General features: G+C 36.0%; 3 protein-coding genes across 6 annotated transcripts; 2 read left to right on the plus strand and 1 right to left on the minus strand.

Moving 5' to 3' along the window:
- The first annotated feature begins 1,711 nt into the window (after window positions 1-1,711).
- LOC140817430 (uncharacterized) lies at window positions 1,712-6,585 on the plus strand. Its single transcript, XM_073177099.1, has 4 exons — window positions 1,712-1,859; window positions 2,420-2,462; window positions 2,546-5,058; window positions 5,164-6,585. Exons 2-4 carry the CDS (start codon window positions 2,439-2,441, stop codon window positions 6,335-6,337), a joined length of 3,711 nt encoding a protein of 1,236 aa, XP_073033200.1. The 5' UTR covers window positions 1,712-1,859; window positions 2,420-2,438; the 3' UTR covers window positions 6,338-6,585.
- Window positions 6,586-9,389: 2,804 nt separating this feature from the next.
- LOC140817476 (phosphoinositide phospholipase C 6-like) lies at window positions 9,390-15,379 on the plus strand. Of its 4 annotated transcripts, none has more exons than XM_073177183.1 (13): window positions 9,390-10,001; window positions 10,261-10,457; window positions 10,969-11,104; window positions 11,215-11,466; window positions 11,630-11,905; window positions 12,048-12,332; window positions 12,489-12,773; window positions 12,880-13,137; window positions 13,662-13,882; window positions 14,026-14,143; window positions 14,488-14,640; window positions 14,718-14,804; window positions 14,975-15,379. In XM_073177183.1, the coding sequence occupies exons 1-13, from the start codon at window positions 9,678-9,680 to the stop codon at window positions 15,266-15,268; spliced, it is 2,886 nt and encodes a 961-aa protein (XP_073033284.1). In that variant the 5' UTR covers window positions 9,390-9,677; the 3' UTR covers window positions 15,269-15,379. The 4 variants fall into 4 exon arrangements, with proteins under 4 accessions (XP_073033284.1, XP_073033285.1, XP_073033287.1 ...); XM_073177184.1 differs by having other exon boundaries at window positions 12,886-13,137; XM_073177185.1 differs by lacking the exon at window positions 9,390-10,001 and having other exon boundaries at window positions 10,356-10,462.
- Window positions 15,380-16,493: 1,114 nt separating this feature from the next.
- LOC140817313 (putative serine/threonine-protein kinase-like protein CCR3) lies at window positions 16,494-19,133 on the minus strand. The gene has a single exon (XM_073176953.1). It carries the CDS (start codon window positions 19,029-19,031, stop codon window positions 16,665-16,667), a length of 2,367 nt encoding a protein of 788 aa, XP_073033054.1. The 5' UTR covers window positions 19,032-19,133; the 3' UTR covers window positions 16,494-16,664.
- Window positions 19,134-20,376: the final 1,243 nt, after the last annotated feature.

The raw sequence follows: 20,376 nt of genomic DNA on the forward strand, positions 1-20,376 counted from the left end.
TGCAGGCCAAACCGACAGACCCAACCCAAATCGACGGCTCAAATCACAATGATCTTTTACCGTGTTTTTTTTAAATAATTTGTAAATATAAACCGAAAAAAATTTCGGTTACAAAAAAATTTAATTGAAACACATAAATTATAACAAATTATCACAAGTAAGTAGATTTAAAAATTTTAAAATATTTTTATAAAAAAATTATATCACAATAAATTTTTTGACCATATTTTGTTAAAATATTTTTTAATATAAACCTTTGCTAAAAATATTTTTTTAAACGCATAAATTATAGATCACGTCACAAACGATAATGAGTTATTTTTAAACTTTAATTAATTTAATTTACATAATGAAAAGATAAATAAAAAATCTAAATTATTGGATTAAAAATAACATATTAGAATGTGGGTAGGCACAAAAAAAACCAAATACTTATTCACATAATGAAAAGATATCATTGGATAAAAATAACATATTACAATGTGTGTAGACATAAAAACTAAATATTAATAATCACATATATTTAAAATATGAATAAGGAGGAAAAAAAGACACTCAATTAATAAGGAGATAAGTGGAAATGCACATTGTAAAACAAGTAATTAATAAGGAGAAAAAAAAGAAGATAAATGTAAATAAGAAATTAATGTAACATAAGTAAATAATAAGGGGATAAATGAGAAATTCACATATAAAATCACATATTTATATATATTTAATTTACATAATGAAAAGATAAATAAAAAATCTAAATCATTGGATTAAAAATAACATATTATAATGTGGATATGCACAAAAAAACCAAATACAAATTCACATAATGAAAAGATAAATATAAAATCTAAATCATTGGATTAAAAATAACATATTATAATATGGGTAGGTACAAAAAAACCCAAATACTAATTCACATAATGAAAAGATATCATTGGATAAAAATAAAATATTATAATCTGTGTAGACATAAAAAATTAAATATTAATAATCACACATATTTAAAATATGAATAAGGAGGAAAAAAAAACACTCAATTAATAAGGAGATAAGTGGGAATGCACATTGTAAAACAAGTAAATAATAAGGAGAGAAAAAAAAAGGACAAATTTAAATAAGAAATTAATGTAACATAATTAATTAATAAGGGGTAATTAATAAGGAGAGGGAAGAAAAGACAAATTTAAATAAGACATTAAAGTAAAACAAGTAATTAATAAGGGGGTAAATGAGAAATTCACATATAAAGTCACATATTTATATAGAATAATAGATATATATGTAAAAGTTTATGTGACAGATCTTTTATTTGAGTCATCCATGAAAAAATATTATTTTTAATATTAAAAATATTACTTTTTATTGTGAATATCGGTAGGATTGATCTATCTCACAGATAAAGATTCGTAAGACTGTCTCACAATATATATATATACGAAATATATATAATTTTTAATTTCAAAAATTTTATTTTTTATTTTAAATATGAATCACATCCATTTATTCATATATATATATATATATTTGTGATTCATATTTAAAATAAAAAATAAAATTTTTGAAATTAAAAATTATATATATTTCGTAAAATTAATATTTGAGACTGTTACAGAAATTTGTGTGTGAACATATACGTGTAGCAACAGCAAGCGACACGAGACAAGTTATTGTCATGGTGGGACCAGCAATAGGGTGGAGGGCGTAATTGACCAATTCATGGGCCATCACTTGGAAGCCACCTCTGGCCTTTTAGTCAAGTCGTCGTTTTCTCCTTCCTCGCCACATTTTCTACATTTCACACCATTATTCCTCCTCTTCTCTCTTCATTACCTATCTCTCTCTGTGTCTTATTCCGCTGAATTTCTGTAGGTAAATTTCTTTGATGCTTACAGAAAAATCTTTTATCTAACAACGGTTTTTTGTCGATTTGTTACCGATGGGAATCGCCGACTGCGTCTTATTAGAACCCGATCTGAATTTTATTTCTGTGTTTGTTTTTCTTCTTGATTCTCACTTTCTTGGTGATTATTTGGAAAGAATTTCCCGTGTTCACCATTTTCGCCTATTTTCGTTGCTTTGGTGTAGAATCAGGAAAACTTGTTGTGTATAACAGATTACAGGGGTAGTTTTTTTTTATATTTCTTGTTCTAACGGAGGAGAGAGCCTCGTAGGTGGTTTTTTTTTTTTGCTTGTTAATAAATTTTCTGCTCTGTTTGCCAGATTAGGTTAGAAAATTTTGTTATATTCGCATTTGAATTGTTTTTTTTTTTCTATTGGAGGAATTTGGTTGTAGTTTCCATTGAAGAAATTGGAGTATGAAATTGCATACCGTTTAGATGTTTTTACTGGTTCAATTTTGTTTAAATTAATTCTACTGTTTTCTATGTTACGCACCTTTTTTATTCTACGGCTGCCCTGATTTCAGGGAATTCTTTTCTAGGCTCATGCCGATTTCAGGAAATGAAGAGGTTTGTTGTCCGACTTTAACAAGAATAGACAGTGCTTAATTATTATTTTTTGAACTTTTAATTTAGTCAAAATTTATCTGCAGCCTGGGGTACTTTCCCCGCAGCTGAAGCAGCAACAGCAGTTTATCAATTTCTCCGGGGCGATTCCTATTAAGAAAAGGAAATTTCCTGTGGTTCGGTCACCACCTCCTTCCCCTGAAGAAAAGACCTGCTGTTCTGAGGAAAATGTGTCGAAGGACAAAAATGATTCTAATAGCCTAGATGGACGGCTGTCAATTGATAATTCTAAAGATATTGGTCATCCTTGTAAAATTGAAGAAAACAAATCGTTTGAATTGATAGTTAAAAAAGAACAAATTACAGACGCCCGGGTCGAATTGGCACAAGATAAAGTGGATACTAATTCCTTGAAGCCGCAGGAAGCAAATGTGAGTATTGGTTTGGGCTCTCTCGATGTTTTGAAAAATGAGCAGAATATGCCGTGGAATGAAAAATCTGCGGAGCCAGAAAGCAGAGTTGATTCCGAGATTTTGAATGTCAAACATGAACTAGTTGGTAGAAAAATTGAAGGAGCTGATCAACTCGAATTATCTACTCGTCTGAATAATGCTGGATTGTTTTTAGGAGCAAATAAACCATGTACTCCTTGTTTGGAGGAGAAAATCGGTGAAGGTATTGGCCAAATGTCTGGAAAGTCAGATCTGTCATCCCTGAGTTTGGCTTTGAACAGAGAAATGCTTGTTTCGCATGAAAGAAATAATAGTACTATCAGTGATGTTAGCAGTCTAGCATGTGTTAATCGATCTAACTGGGATCTAAACACGACTATGGATGTTTGGGAGGGTTCTGTTGCTAACCAAGCATACGTGTGTGAGACTGCTGGTATTGATGGATCTAGAAATTCCAAAGTTGGGTGTGGTGTGATAGCATCTTTTGGCACATCACTTGTAGTTGGTGTCAATTTGAACGAGGGTAATCAAGTTTTGGATGAACATAGCTCTAATTCTTCTAATACATCTGTACAACATAGCCAGCTGTACCTGCCTGAAGATATCCTTAGTCTTAGTCTTTCTATGCCTTGTAGAGAGTTGGATTTGTGTGGTGAGCATTCTTCTTTATCAGATAATATGGGCTCTGAAAGTGTTGATTCGAGGGTGAACTTGGGACTATCACAGCCAAATATGAATCTGACATTTACTAATGTTGGAATCGTCAAATCAGAACCTGTAAATGAGAATTCAAAATTTGATTGTAACACTGGTAATAGCAGTAATATGGTTTTATCAAAACTTTCTTCGGTGAAAAAAGAATGTTTAGAAAAGCACAGTGCCGAGTCTGTTATTCCCAAGAAATCAGTGAAATCTGAACTGGTTCAGGAGGGTAATAAGGAAAGCTGCGAGTCTAAACGTTCTATGCTATCTCAATCTGTTGCAAACAAAGGAAAGGTTATGCAGCATCAAGATAGCTCAGCATCTTCTTCCGCTTTATTAATTCCTCTGACACCTCAGAATTCATGTCCTTCAAGTATTTTAACTTGTTTAGAGTTACCCGTAGTTGGAGGTCTGCTAAATCAGCTTGAACACTCTTTACCGTCGAAAGAAGTACTTGGGCCTAGGTACATACCAGATGAACAGATTGATGGCCTGGTTTCTAAATCTGTGAGCCAGAATGACAAAAACTTAAACTTGTTCAAGACAGAGGAGTTAAGTGCTCTTGATGCTGGTAACTGTCGGTTGGTTTCGGTTATTGAGAATTCTAATGAGTTGTGTGGAAACAATGAGCTAGTTGCAGACAATGAGGAAAAGATGAAATTATCAACTAAAATACCTGAAGAAAGTACTTTTGTATCTGATTGTAAATCTTATGGAAACCATATTTCCTGCATGGATGTAGAAGAGAAGATACATGACAAGGAAGATGATGATTACGAGGATGGTGAGGTTCGAGAACCGGTAAAAGATTCAGTTGGAGAAGATGTGAGGGTTGTTGAACCGAACTCAGAAAAATTAGTGCTTGTTGAATGTCATTCCAAGAATAGTCATTCCAATAATAATGATCAAAACACTAGCACACCTGTTTCTGATAAAAAAGCCCCTGTAACAAAAAATAATGATGAAACTATCTGTAATAAAATTAAAGAGGGTGCCATTTGTTTCGATGAGGCTAAAAGTGTGGATATAATCTTGCAGAACCCACTATCAGACAATTTGAAAGATGTTGATTCTTTCGGAAAGAAATCGGTCTGTGTTGTCACTCCTGAAAAGCAGCTTGATCGTCTGGGAGAAGATGTTGACAAAAGCAATGAAAAAGAAATCTCTGCAGCGACCAGTGAAAGTCATTCAATGGGTGCTACACTTGATGGTGATGCTATTGATAATACAGCTTCGTCTGAGGTGAAAGTATCTGCAGATGGTAACAAGATTGTTAAAGATTTCAGTAGGGTAGCCAATAAAAGCCGGATCATAACTTTACCTCGTGCTTCTATTATCAGCACTCCGTGTAAAACTAGATCATTGTCAGGCAGGTTGTTAACACCACAAAGTGAGAAAGACAAATATTATAATTTTGATGGGGATGCACGCCCACGATGGAATAGGTGATAATTTGTGACACTACTAATTGATTTTCTTCTCACTTACATAATAATTTCTTTTCTACACGAAATATTTATAATAATTCTGCTCCTTTTTTTCATTTTCAGAGATGAACTATATACTGATGATCCCAGAAAATGTGTGAAAGATAGGGTGCATGGTCAGTCATTTAGGAATTCAAGACACAGTTTCATGCTTGGAAAAGGGAGGGTGTTTGGTAGGTTTGGCCGCTTACATAATGAGTGGGACTCTGACCGTGATTATGAAGCAGAAACTTATAATGGTAGAGCTGATTACCGGGTCTTCAGACATAAACAATCTTCTTCTACTGCAGGCGAACTTGAATTTAATGACTATGGTATCACACCTGATGGCACCTCGTGTAGTGGTATGGAAAAGACAATAAATGATGAGTTGCCTTCAGTACGCCGTCCATTCTTAAGGAGGCTACCTCCCAGAGATATAGATGGCGAAATGACAAGGAACACTCAAATGCCTCGTAGATTTCCTAGAAACATCAGCCCAAGTAGATACACTGTTGAAGATGGTTCGGACTTCATGGGACGTCGACACGATGAAAAGTTTATGAGGCATTTGTCTGATGATATCAGAGATCCTGTTTTCCCTCGTCAACATACTAGGTTTGATGATCTTGATTGTCAGCTTCGAAGGAATAGGAATTTTTCTGCGGTGCCTAGGAAAGGTTATCCTCGAACTTATTCAAAATCTCCAGTTAGATCCCGTACACGCTCACCAGGGCCTTGGTCATCTCCTCGTCAGAGGTCACCCAATGGGCATCCTGGCTCAACACAACAGAGATCTCCACCTCTATTTAGGATGGGAAGGATGAGATCTCCTGAACGTACTTCTTGTCATGATGAGATGGGTCCTAGAAGACGTGCATCTCCTTCATACATTTCCCAGCATATGAATGGCTTGAAAGATTTTGATTTTGGGCGGGAGCATGTCCATCCAAGGCCCGTCAATTCGAATAGGAGAAGCCCCCCTCGGCGGTTGTTTCCCCGTAATACAGTAAGATCTGATGTGTTGGATTCTCGAGAGAGGACAGAGGGTGATGAGTATTCCAATAGGCCAGGGCATTCTGATAGATTTCAAGAGCTTTGTAATGATGGAAGCATGGATGAGAGAAGAAACTTAAGTGAGAGACGGGGTTTTGTTCGATCTAGTTATGACACTGATGAACGGAAATTACCATTTACATCTGAACAGTGGACCCAAGCCTTACCGATTATATCAGGAAGCAGATACAGAGTTTGTTGAGAGAAGTAACATGAGAGAAAGGGAGTTTGATGGGCACATAAAGCTTTCACCTCTTAGTGTATCCAGACGAATGAGGGATATAGAAGAGCAGCAAGGTGGAAGTCATAGGCCTGGTGGACGGGGCTGGCATGATGATGGGTTCTCTGATGTCTCTGGAATGAAAAGAAGAAGATTTTGACTTGCTACTGAAAAACCATGCAGCGTACCACAACTTTGGCTTTTAAGGAATTCCCTGATGGATGCAATATATTTTTAGGAATCCCTGATGGAAGCCTTAAATGACTTCTTTCACATATTCATCTTCGGTGATGAGTGAGATAGAGTTTTTATTCAGTGTCCAAGATTTCTTCGAAGTTGCTCTTAAGTTGATTCTGTATTTGGAGAATTCCATCCATAAAGATCACTTCCTGGCAAGATACTAGTGTTGCGATGATTGGCACCAGCTGTTTAGTTTTTCACTTGGTTGAATGCATGCAATTATTACAATAATTCAGCCGTCCTTTTTCTGGAAATGATTACATAGTCAGAGGACAATTTCTTTAAAGGACTCGTTATTTTAAAAGCTGCTGTGGTATTTTATTTGTGAATTGTACTCTATCCCGTGTTTTGGCCTGACGACTATCTGATGGTGATCATGATTGAATCCTAGTTTTCTTCCGTTGAATGTTGAGCTTTAGTGAACTACGCCATGTCATAACATAAGCTCCTCATCCAACCATACCATTCAGGCGAGTATTACTTGTGGAATGTGAGTTGCTCCACCAAAACACTTGCTAATTTGGTCATTTGTCCGTTAAGTGTTGTTCTCAGCCCTCATGGTAGATGATCTCATTATGTTGAAACTTGGAGCTCACATGATAATTATACCATTGACTTGAACTCAAGGGGGAATTTAAGTCCCAACTCACATGACTGCGCATTCTGTTCACCTTTTTTTCTGCGACATGGAAACGTTTATATGGAAGTTAAAGACAACTTTGCTTGCAGCGACCACTTACCAATTGAGCTACTGCTGCTGTTTTGATAATCTTCTCGGCAAGGATGGTGGTTGGAAATGTTGAAAATATGAATTCCTGGAATTAAAATGAAAGTTATTTCTAGTTGTTCAGAAGAAATTTTGTGCAATGGGAGCCTAAACTATTAGGTACTAAACTATGAGATTGGTAGCTTTGATCTATTAGCTACCCCTGAAACCAAACTCTTTTGTTTAAACCGACAGGTCCTGATTTGATACACACAACTAAACAGTTATAGTTTTGTTCAAACCGTGTTTTGGGCTGCGAATTTGAAGAATATTAGAGGTATCCTGGATGGTGACCTTTTTTATATAGATAGAAACAGAGATGGAAAGGTGCCTTGGTAAAGAACTAGGGTTGCTTCCCTACCTTTACAGTAGGATATTTTTAGGAAAATTGTTTATGAAAGAAGGGGATTTGAGTTGTAGTTCTACCACAGCAAATGATCCTCTTAGATTACGAAGTGATCGGACTCTGTTTGATATAGATAGAAATAGAGATGGAAAGGGGCCTCGTCTTAGAAAATGGCCCCAAAAACTGAAAGTCGGACAATATGTGTGGTTTTGTACCGCTGTTATTTTAGTGCTTGGATAGCTGTGGTCTTGTGGAGAAAACATCTTTTCTTGCCCATGAAAGGCTAGTTCTGTGTTAAGAAAAGAAACCTTAATATGGACAGGATGGACACCAGGAGGACGAAAACAAAAAATTGGAAGGCAAAAACCCCAGTCGGTTATCCCGGTGACAATCAATTTAACTGGGTTCCATTGTTATCTGGGCGACCTGTCCTCCCGGACCTGTTACTGAGTACCGACCTGATCCAATCTTTTACCAGGCTGGCTTTGAGTTATTGTCACACTGCCATATTTATCGCAATCTTTATGAAATATCAACCAAAAGTAATAAAAATAAAAATCAATCCTTTATTATACGGTACTACAGGGATGTTATCGGATAGCAATGAAAACATGAATGGCTTTTAAGAACGTTTTCGAGTATCAAGATTGTACATACTGGAAATTAAAACATGCGTGGGTTTTGTCTTCATGTCGCAGTCATCATTGCATGGAGAGTAGAATCCCATATATATGAGAAATATATGGCTCACTGATAATAATCGCTGGAACTGGAATCTCTCGAGGTGACGACGGAAAACTATCTATACCGATGTTAATTACTTTCACCTCAAAAGGAAAATTTGGAAGTTAGTTATTGTTCTACTTATAACATAGAACTAGGAGGAAGATTGTCTAATACAAACTAAAATATCTGAGCATGAAATTAACCGCCTTCGTAGAAGGTTAGGTTTGATTTTTTAAGTTTGCAAAAAGCTCAAGTGCTGTATGATATACAAGCAAATCTAACTCGATAAAACCTGATGATTTTTAACGTTCTTGCATGGCTTATAATAGTTATCTAGATAAATTCAATTACTCAATATAAATATATTGTTTTAAAAAATTATTCTTGTAATTGGATAACACAAAATTGGGTGCCATAGAAGAGATTAATATTAAGTTGATAAACCTATCAAGTGCATTCAGGTTAAAAAAATTCACTTTTTAAAAAAACTTTTAAATTAATTCTAATTATTTGGCTAATGTTTTAAAAAAATTTAAGGTTTTATTATTTATTTGGATAAAACAAGATCATAAAACTTGAAGATGCTAATAATTTGATATATAAGAATTTTTTTATTGATATTAAGGTTTTGCATTTATACAAATATTTTAAATGTTACCTTTAAATAAACATACAGCTTTTACAAACTAAAAAAAAAAAGCTTTAGAAATTGATGTGGAAAAAATAATTTTAAATTCCTATGTAAATGAATTATATTATAAAAAAATTATTTTTTAAGGAAATATTATAGTTAACATGTATGTAATATATTATAGTTAACATGCATGTAATATATCATGATATATAAATGTATGTAATATATCATGATATATAAATGTAATGATATTAAGTAATTGGAATAAAGCTAAAGTAATAATGTCACGCCTGCGTCAGCAACGAAAATATGAAACTCCACAACGAATTCCAGCTTCAAAAACTCCTTGAACGTAGCTTTCTTCCTCCCCCAGAAATCCTCTCTTCAATTCCCAATTTCTCTCCCCCCTTCCTTCAGTTTTCATGCTGCATGTAGATGTTTTCAATCATCATCTTCCGCAATTTTCATCCGCACAGCTGATGGATCCGTCCAACCGACGCCATTAACGATGCTTCGAACGACCAGCTTTTCAAACCACCACGATCGGATCACTTAATGACCCGCGGACATTGATTTTCGCGTATATACATCCGGATTTTCGGGAATCGTAATGGGTAGCTACAATTATTACAAAATGTTTGGGTGTTTCAATCGGAAGTTCAAGATCAGCGAGGCCGAGCCTCCGCCGGACGTGAGGGATGCATTTGGCCGGTACTCAGAAGGCGGGGCCTACATGAAGGCGGATCAGCTTTTGAAGTTTTTGGTTGAGTATCAGCAGGAGGTGGACTGCACGGCCGCTGATGCGGAGGCGATCATGCAGGGAGTGTTCCGTCACCGCCACCATTCGGCTAAGCGCCCGCGCCCAGGCCTTACCCTTGATGACTTCTTCCATTTTCTATTCCAAGATGATTTTAACAATCCAATTCTCTATCAGGTTAATCTTCTTTCATTTCTATTATTTTTTCGAATGTACAAGTGAATGTCGGGTGTGTATCAACTCTGAATGGAACTGTAAACACATTCTTTATTGGTGAGGTCGTGACAATTCTAGTAAAACTCCATTCAAAGAAGAGAGGTTCAAAGTAATAGATGTTAAGATGTGATTCCTTGACAAACGTCGATTTAATGAGAACACAACAGACATTTGAAGTGGAATTATCTCAAAATTACCTTGGCATTTTGTACAATTCCAGGTACACCAAGATATGACTGCACCATTGCAACATTATTTCATATATACAGGTCACAATTCCTACTTAACTGGAAACCAATTAAGCAGTGACTGTAGTGAAATCCCAATCATTAAATCTCTGGAAAATGGTGTGAGGGGAATAGAACTCGACTTATGGCCTAATTCTGCAAAAGATAAAATTCATGTTCTTCATGGAAGGTATGGTAAGATCCTATATTCTTGTAATTCTGGTATTTCCATATCCATTGTCATTCAGCAGAAAGAGGCACAACCCCATGAACATTATTATTGAAGCAAAATTTGATTAGCCGAATCTAGTCATGCATATTTCTGTAAGCATCTTTGTTGGCAATACTTTTACCGTGAAATTCTTTACTACTATGGGTGTGCAAACAGGTGATGCGCCTGAAACTCTGTCAGAGGTTGGTTGTACACCTGGCATAGGCAAGAGGTTTCTGGCACGAATACTTGAAAATGGTTTTTCATTATTCAAATGTCTCATCTTCGAACCTTGATAGATTTTCGCCAAAACAATTTTTGAACAAGCTTAAGTTCGGCTCAAGCTCCAATTTTTCTGACTCAAATTTAATCACTACTCCAGCCATTTGGTTTCTTCTACCCTCAGTGTGGAAACTTACTGCATCTTCTCATTGTTATTTTTTTCTCGTTTCTTATTATCAAATAATTTCAACTCTGAATTGATACGCAGAACTCTAACAACTCCCATACCACTCATGAAATGCTTGAAGTCCATTAAAGAGCATGCTTTTGTTAAATCCCCGTACCCGGTAATAATCACTTTAGAGGACCATCTAACACCGGAACTTCAAGCTAAAGTTGCAGAGGTAACATTTCTTCAATGTTGATGGTCTGTTATTTAGAGTTTTTCTGGTAACCAAAATGTGAACTTTGTGATAGTGTTCTGATTGTGATAAGAATTAAATTTCGTTCTTAGATGGTTATACAAATTTTTGGAGACTTGCTCTATTACCCTGAGTCAGGATGCTTGGATGAATTTCCATCTCCTGAAGAATTGAAGCATAAAATTATACTTTCAACCAAACCACCCAAAGAGTACCTAGAATCAAAGATTACCAAGGATCAAGATACCTTGTCGCCAAGGGAGAAAGATTCATCTGACGATGAATTGTCGGTGAGGGGGAGGGGGATGTCAGAACCTACAGCTGAACCTGAAGCCGATGTCAAGGTAACATGAAGGCTCCTTTTATTGCACTTGATAACATGTTATCTGTATGATCGAATTATAATTAATGTTGGTGTATCCTGTAATGAATAAATAATGAAAGTAAGGTATGTCTATCATTTTCAACACCAGGTGCTAATGTGCTTGTACTTGTTTTGACCATTAGAATGATAGCGGTCGAGATGATGAAGGTATCAATTTTATTGAGCAAAAATCCGGCAATATTACTGCACCGGAATTTAAGCGCCTAACAGCTATTGACACCGAGAAAGTGAAACATGGTCTGATGCCTGCAATACATAATGGTAGTGATCATGGTAACGAATCAGGTAGTATCATGGATCTTGACATTCCATCACCGATTGAAAAAGATTTCTCCAAAGATGAATTATCGTTTAGGGAGATGTTAGATCGTTCAGCTAAACTTGAAGCTGAAGTCGAGGTAAATGGGCTTCTTCTATGCCATGAAAGTCACTAGGAACATTTATAACTTTTACATTTGGGACCTACTAGGAAAGGAAATAAATCTTTTCTACATTTATATACTATTTAGGTGCTAATGTGCTTACGCTTTCTGAAATCAGGGTGATAGTTATCAAGATGATATCGATCATATTCAACAAAAATCAAGCAATATTGCCACGCCAGAATTCAAGCGCCTGACTGCTATTAATTCTGGGAATCTGCAAAAAGACTTGTGGCACACACCAAGGACAGATTGTGATATTGTTAATCCCAAAGCATACCTGGGAAGAAAAGATACCATCGAACAAGATATTTCATCACCAAGGGGAAAAGATTTCTTAGAAGATGAAGTGTCGCTCAGGGAGATGCTGGATCCTACGTCTGTACTTTTAACCAATAACAAGGTAAACTAAAGGCTTCTTATATATTGCACTTGATGAAAGCCAACAGGAGTATTTGTACCACTCACACTTGGGACTTAAAAATATAAAGTCATCACTATATTATTCTACGTTTTAGGTGCTCATGTACTTGTAAATTGTTATTTTCTGAAATATCAGAGTGATAGTAATCAAGATGGCATAGATCCAATTCAACAGAAAGCGGTCAATATGGCTGCACCAGAATTTAAACGCCTAACTGCTTTTAATACTGAAATGGCGAAAGATGACCTGAGGTATATGCTGAGAAATGATTTTAGTTTTGATGATCCGGAAGAATATCTAGAAACAAAGGATGCCAAGGATCAACATATTTCATCACCAATGGAAAAGGAATCATACGAAGATGAATTATCATTGAGAGAGACGTCAGATCCGTCATCTGAGCTTGAAGTTGATGTCAAGGTAAGACAAGTGTTTATTCTATGCTGCACCTTGTTCAAGTTCTTGTTCTGTTGTTTAAGAACCAAAGTTAATGCAAAATTTTCATTTATTTATCCTGAAATATCAGAGTGAGAGTGAGAATGAGAGTGATCGAGACAACATGGATTCCATGCAACATAAGTCAGGCAATATGGGTGTGCCAGAATTTAGACGTTTGACTGCTATTCATACTGGGAAGTCGAAGAAAGGATTGCGGCATGCACTGAGCAATGATAGTTATCTAGTTAATCCGAAGAATACCAAGTACCATCAAGATATTTCATTTGAAGTTGAATTATCGTTGAGTACATTACATCCTGCAGCCGAGCCCGAAGCTGATGATAAGGTAAAAACAATCAACTATTGCTCTGAAAAGATTAGCCTGTTCCTTTACCCGGTTCATTTAAAAACCAATCAGGATAGAGATCGTCCAAAGACCCTAATGGAAATTTTGTATTGATGAAATGAAAATAACATGAGAGAAATTGAGGCAACATATAAAGATTTAGTTTTAGAAAACTTCAGTGTGCAATAGTTCTTAAATATGTAAAATCTGAAATAGAAAAAACAGAAAAGTCTGGATATCTTTTAAATACCTAATCAATTTTCAGGGTACCCTGAATTAAACTCTTGATAATGTAACTGGCGTGGATAGTAAACATGAATCAGGTTGAGCTTAACTTGGCCAGGTTTTCCAGTCTTGGCAGAGATAATAGGTTATAGAATATTGGCTTTCACCCCTGTGGATCATATATGATAACAACACTATCCAATGATCGAAAATGCAAAAGTCTTTTATATATATATATATATATATATATAACATTCTACTATTTAGTTGATCGTATGCAATCTGTTATGAAAAATCAGAGCGACAGTGATCAAGAAGACGAAGACATTGGTTTTGCTCGACAAAAATCAGACAATATGTCGGCACCAGAATATAAACGGTTGATCGCTATTCATGCTGGGAAGGTGAAAAAGGGTTTGAGGCATGCACTTAGAAATGTTAGTGGTAAAGTTAATCGACTTAGTTTGAGTGAACAAACACTTGAAAGGGCTGCAGGATCTTATCCAATGGATGTTGTCAGGTACACTTTTTAGCTATTTTGTAACTTGTAAACTTATTGTCTACTTGTCTATCAAATTAATTTATTTCACAGTGTCAGTTAACCGCTTCGGTGGACTATTTTCATGACTGTCTCACTTTTTCTTTATTTTTTACCTTTTTCAGGTTCTCTCAAAAAAATATTTTGAGGGTGTTTCCAAAGGGAACTCGAGTAACATCATCAAATTTTGACCCGACTATTGGATGGATGCATGGAGCTCAGATGATTGCTTTTAATATGCAGGTTAGTTCTCTATTGGTATAGAAAAATCAAAACCTTATTCATATGATCGAGAATTAAGGAAAACATGGCTTTGGTACATAAAATCGCCTTGAGTGTGATAAATTTTTGTTCAGTTGGTTGCCGTGGAATGATGATATACAACAGAACATAACATTAACAATAAAATGTTTTCATGACCTTTACAAGTCACCTGAAAATCTATTTTCTGAACAAAGAAGTGTAGGTTGATCTATTTTAACACAAGTACTCCATAATAGTTAGTTCATGTTGTCAAATTGTTTCTATTATACCGTAGTAGCACTAGCATTTAATGTTGGATTTATTTTGTATCTTCGACCCAAAAGGGATATGGAAAATCTCTATGGACAATGCACGGAATGTTTAGATCTAATGGAGGTTGTGGATATGTGAAGAAACCCGATATACTCATGAAGAGAGGCCCAAATGATGTCGTCTTTGATCCCAAAATACCGTTGCCTGTGAAGAAAACCTTAAAGGTACGTAAGTAAATTTTTTACACGATAACTTTAGTTCCTCGAACAAAACAATTCCATATGGTCATTGTATTTGATAGGTAAAAGTGTACATGGGTGATGGATGGCGTTTGGATTTCAGCCACACACACTTCGATTCCTTTTCTCCACCGGACTTCTACACAAAGGTTCCTAGTATATTTCTAGCCTTATATGGCATTTTATCTCATATCTTACTAGTATAAACCGTTTTTCTTTCCCAAGTCTTGCAAGAATTTTTTTAAAAAAGCTGCCTAAAGTTGAGAAAAATGGATGCAAAACTTCTTGATTGTTTCCCGTTACTATATGGTGAACTCAGGTTCAAATCATTGGAGTGCCAGCGGATGCAGCAAAACGAAAAACACGGATAATTGAGGACGATTGGGGGCCATATTGGGATGAAGAGTTTTCATTCCCTTTAAGTGTTCCAGAGCTTGCATTGTTGAGAATCGAAGTACGGGAACATGACATATCAGATAAGGATGACTTTGGTGGGCAGACATGTTTGCCTATCCCGGAATTGAAACCGGGAATACGGGCTGTTCCACTGCATGACAAAAAAGGTCAGAAACTCAAGTCTGTGAGGCTTCTTATGAGGTTTCAGTTTCAATGAGATTTTCCATATTCTTACCCCATTTTTCACTGTGGATATGTTAATATCTTTTCCTACATGGGATTCAACTGTGAAAAGCTCACAAGTTCAATATTCAATTACAAAATTTTGCATTGCGTTCAAAATTTAACTGCATGAGCATCAACTCAAGTGAAAATTAAACTTTCAAAAAATAATGGAATCCATGACATCTGATGGAGCTGTCGCAAGTTAAACTTTCAAAAAATAATGGAATCCATGCTATAAAGAGATGGCATTTTTATCTGGTTAATGAGATGCTACCACGAGGGCAGTGATCCAATGGTCCAAAATTATTTTACGCGTAGATTCTCGCGTGCAACAATTATGTAATGTTGGATACTACGTAAGTGGGCATGAAATAATCCACAGAATTTTTACGCAAAAATTAAGGGCGAATAATGTTCAATAATTGCTGAGAGAAGAAGAAAAGGTGATAAACCCAAAACCGACCCAAATCAAACTCCAAATTCAAAGCCTCGCAGTTACAAATGGAGATCCGGATTCTCCTCCATAATTTGTTCTTTTTTAATTAAATTCTGAGTAACGTTAAAATATCTGTTTTCGCAAGAGATCAAGAATTACGAACCTATGGTACAAGGCAGAATTCTTATATTTATTAATATTAATGTTTGGGCAATAAACTTTGCAGCGGAAATATAACCGATTTATATATGGTTTCCGTTTCCATTCTTATAAACTTATTTCATTATTTAAAAGTGACAATTTTTTGGAGGGTGGAATCTCTAACTTTTTTTGTTTTAAAAAAAAAAAACAATTTCTATAATTTATTACTATCAATATCTGTGCAACAAAATTGTACTCCATATATTTTTGTTCTTCGTATAATTTCCCACCTACTAATTAGAAAAATCAAACTTGTGGAAATTTGAACCATGGCCCAGTGATTTGCTGTCCTCCTTCGATTGACTTCGTGGAAAGAAAGTCAATTGTTACAACGTCTAGAATTGGACCAAAACTTGGTGTTGGAATATCAAATTTATGAGTTTCATCTTAATAAAACACCATCATTTGCAACTTCGAAATCAAGGGATTATTCTTTGATTTTTTTCACAAGGTTGACATTATTTCAATAGAACATAAGCTCAGATTAAATTCAAAACTTCTAAATCAAGTCTTCTCCGTTCTCAAGAGTAATGCAAATATGATCCATTTCAAGAAATTTTTTTATTTCAATGGAGCCTTAAGTTTCATGTTGAACATTCTTCTTAGAAAATCATCATACTGTACACAGCTCGAACAGACTTTTATTTTAGACCACAAATGTGTCAACATTAGCTGAAAAAACCATGGAATTAATGGAAAATAATACTAAAAGAAAAAAAGAATAAGATTCTACAATTAGTTGGGTCTAATTTCAATCGGAAGCAATGGAGATCTGACCACTAGAAATGCTGCCGTGGCTATCATCACACAGAGCCAATGCTCGTTCCAAGTTAACAACAATGTCAGTCATGGTAGGCCTATCTTTTCCTTCCAAATGCACACAATGCATAGCCGTGTAAGCCACCAGCTCCACAGCCTCGGACTCGTTAATCTCTGGTGGATCAACTCTTGAATCCAAAATCTTGGCCAATTCTCCGGCAATAATCACCGGCACTGCATAATCCACCACGCTGATCGGTGAACCTTCTTCATTCTTGAATATAGCCCTCTTACCGGTCAAAAGTTCCAACAACACGACCCCGAGACCATAAACATCACTCTTCGTTGTTAAGACATTCAACCCATAATATTCGGGATCGATGTATCCGACTGTGCCGGCAGCCTTTATTGGCTTACAATCACGGTCATTTTCTGGCCCCATCAAAGATAATCCGAAATCAGACACTCTTGCTGTCCAATTTGCGTCAAGTAATATGTTTGAAGACTTGATGTCTCGATGAATAATGGGTGGCACTGCATAGTTGTGGAGATACTCAACCCCGCGAGAGGCATCTAGTGCAATCTTGATCCTCATTTTCCAAGAATTCACGATGCTACTACTCTTTTCAATGTTGTTCTTGCCATGTAAATGATAGTGAAGCGCCCCATTCTTCATAAACTCATAAACCAACAGTCTTTCATCCCTTTCATCACAATAACCAACCAACCTAACCAAATGCTTGTGGTGTAGCCTTGATAAGAATGCTATTTCAGACTCAAATGCGCTCTCTTTTTCTTGAAATTTCTTTGTTTTTGGCCCTGTTTCACTTCTTTTTATAGCAACTTCATGGCCATCATGCAATTTCCCTTTGTAAACAACCCCAAAACTACCTTCACCAATCTTGTTCTCCGACGAAAAGTAATTAGTAGCAGTTTCAAGATCAGAAAATAAGAACTCCTCCCCCCTATCCGTGTGTTTTGAAGGTCCACTCCTCTGGCGCCTCATAAAGATCGAGGCCTGGCGCCTAAGAGTGGATGATCTAGAAGGTGGACTACTACTAGATTGTTGAGCGCCATTAGCTACACCAATTGTCGGCTGCACAGAATTATGAATCTTCTTCTTGCCGAAACAGACTCCAGTCCACAAACAATAAATCACGGTGCAAATGCTCCCAATCCCCCCAACTGATCCAACAATAACGAGAATAAGTAAACCCGTTGCAATCCCTCTAGAACGGGAAGATCTAATAACAATCACTGGTGGTTCTGGTGATGGAACGAGTGGAATCAAAACAGGAATATCACAAGGCCTACAAATATTACCATTTCCGGAACAAAGTGTTTGAGACTCAGGATATACATTACAAGGACAAGAAGTATCCACACATGGCCCTGGAAGAGTTTTTAGCAAAGGCAGTTCAACCCCCGAAGAATGAAACTGATCAGGCCAACCAGCACCCCAACAAATCACTGAAAAATTGCTAGTTGTTAATCCACATGTAAAATTCAACCCTGCAACTATAAATTCAAATGAGACCCCGTCAGCAATATTACTTGAATATTGTTCATTATTTCCACCCCAACAAACAACTGTTCTATTCAATCTTCTGATTGCACAACTGTGATTTGCGCCCAAAGCCAGGCCTCTGTATTGGTATGCAGAATTCGAGGGCACATTCAATTGACCACTATCATTATTCCCTTTACAGATAACGAATCCTGAATCATTTATTCCACAAGCATGTCTTCCACCAACCTGAATGTTCACCATTGAAGAATTTGCAAATTGCGATTGTATTGAAGAAGAAATAATATTACTTCCCCAGCAAAGAACCCGATTGTTACTCTTCAAAACTCCACAAGAAAATCCAAGCCCAGATGAAATTACATCAAATTGTAAATTCCCAGACGAGGAAACGATATTTCCCCGCCAGCAAACTGCGTTTGCTGTTTCAGTAACATTTGTTAACGCGCAAATTTGAGTGTCACCAATGGTGAGAGAAGTCAATAAAGCCGTGGTGCTGCCGTAAATTCTCTTGGGACTGAAGGTGGAGTTCCAGCATATAAGACTAAAACCGCCGGAGCGAACGCCACAAAGAGTGTGCCTACCACCAGCGACGGCGTCGAATGAGGTGGTTGGTAGGATCAGCGGAAGAAGCTGGCCATCCCGCCAGCATTGGACTCTCTGGATGGGCTGCGACGCCACTATGCTGCAGATAGTGGTGCCGGAGCCGTAGACCACAGCAAGTGTGGAGCCAGAGCCGCCGAGTGCATGAGCTGATCGCAGCGGTGGGGACACAACGCCGATAAGGATAATAACGGTAGCGGCGGCGGTGACGGCTGTAAAGGCTGTCGTCATGGAAGGGGCGTTGTAGTCCGAGGGTGCGGTAGCCCCCTCATTTGTGGGGAGAGAGAGGGAAATGAGAGAGACTGTGTAGATAAGCGGATAGTGTATGCAGTCACCTCTCTCTGCCAAACGTCACCCTTCAGCACGTTAAACATTTTATTTCAGTTTTTGTAGTAATAAATAATAATAATAATAATAAGAAGAAGACAAAACTTGTGTGCATGGTTTTACATTTTGTGAGACAGATCTTTTATTTGAGTCATCTATAAAAAAATATTATTTTTTATGTTAAGAGTATTACTTTTAATGTAAATATCGGTAGGATGGACTCGTTTCACAGATAAAGATTCGTGAGATCGTCTCACAAAGACATACTCTAATAATAATATAAAAAAAAAAAATTTATTTAAAACCAAGTTATTATTCTTTTCAATTAGATAACCATGCATGTGATATATATATATATATATATATATATATATATATATATATATATATATATATATATATATATGAGTGAGTCTCATGTGAGATCGTCTCACGTGTCATAATCCGTGAGACGGGTCAATCCTACCCATATTCACAATAAAAAGTAATATTCTTAGCATAAAAAGTAATACTTTTTTATGGGTGACCCAAATAAGAGATCCGTCTCACAAATACGATCCGTGAGACCGTCTCACACAAGTTTTGTCAATATATATATATATATATATATATATATATATATATATATATTTGAAATATGTTTTCGACAGATTAAATATTTGACTTCATATGAAAAATAAATTATTTTTTATCCTCTAAGTTTGTTAATTAGCGTTTCTTATTTTCTACATTGTCAATTTTTTATTTTAATATTTTAATAATAATTTTGCATCTTTAATATTTTTTCTAATGTTACATTGACGTGTCGTTGACGAGTGTATTGTCATATCAGTACTCTAAATGAAAAAAAAACTAAAATTACTAAAATCAAATGACGCATGAGCTAGACTAAAATGTAATAACATAAATGATCAAACTAAATTTTAAAAAAAAACATAAAAGGCTACAAATACAAATTTCCCTTACTTTTAAATAACTTGAGTCTTGAGACAATGAAGCTCGAGATCGACTCGTGCGATCGGATATGCTCGAGCTAGGATTTAATTTGAATAATTCCATGATTTTTTTTCTAATAATTCAATTGATTGACAACTAACAGAATTTCAATGATGAAATATTTTTAAAATACCATAATCTATGCCTAATATAGCGGTATATGCAAATGTAAGCAGAAATCATAGTATTTATTAGTATATTAATTTGGAAATATAGTTGGCACAATTTTTGCCGCAATGCCGTTGGGGGCCTC

Source organism: Primulina eburnea, chromosome 16, assembly GCF_022965805.1.
Source record: "Primulina eburnea isolate SZY01 chromosome 16, ASM2296580v1, whole genome shotgun sequence".
Classification (NCBI taxonomy): domain Eukaryota; kingdom Viridiplantae; phylum Streptophyta; class Magnoliopsida; order Lamiales; family Gesneriaceae; genus Primulina; species Primulina eburnea.

Coding starts and splice junctions, on each gene's coding strand:
- LOC140817430 (XM_073177099.1), top strand. CDS start 2,439: ATGCCGATTTCAGGAAATGAAGAG. Junction 2,463..2,545: donor CGATTTCAGGAAATGAAGAG/GTTTGTTGTCCG, acceptor ATTTATCTGCAG/CCTGGGGTACTTTCCCCGCA. Junction 5,059..5,163: donor GCACGCCCACGATGGAATAG/GTGATAATTTGT, acceptor TTTCATTTTCAG/AGATGAACTATATACTGATG.
- LOC140817476 (XM_073177183.1), top strand. CDS start 9,678: ATGGGTAGCTACAATTATTACAAAATGTTTGGGTGTTTCAATCGGAAG. Junction 11,467..11,629: donor AACCTGAAGCCGATGTCAAG/GTAACATGAAGG, acceptor TTTGACCATTAG/AATGATAGCGGTCGAGATGA. Junction 12,333..12,488: donor TACTTTTAACCAATAACAAG/GTAAACTAAAGG, acceptor CTGAAATATCAG/AGTGATAGTAATCAAGATGG.
- LOC140817313 (XM_073176953.1), bottom strand. CDS start 19,031: ATGACGACAGCCTTTACAGCCGTCACCGCCGCCGCTACCGTTATTATC.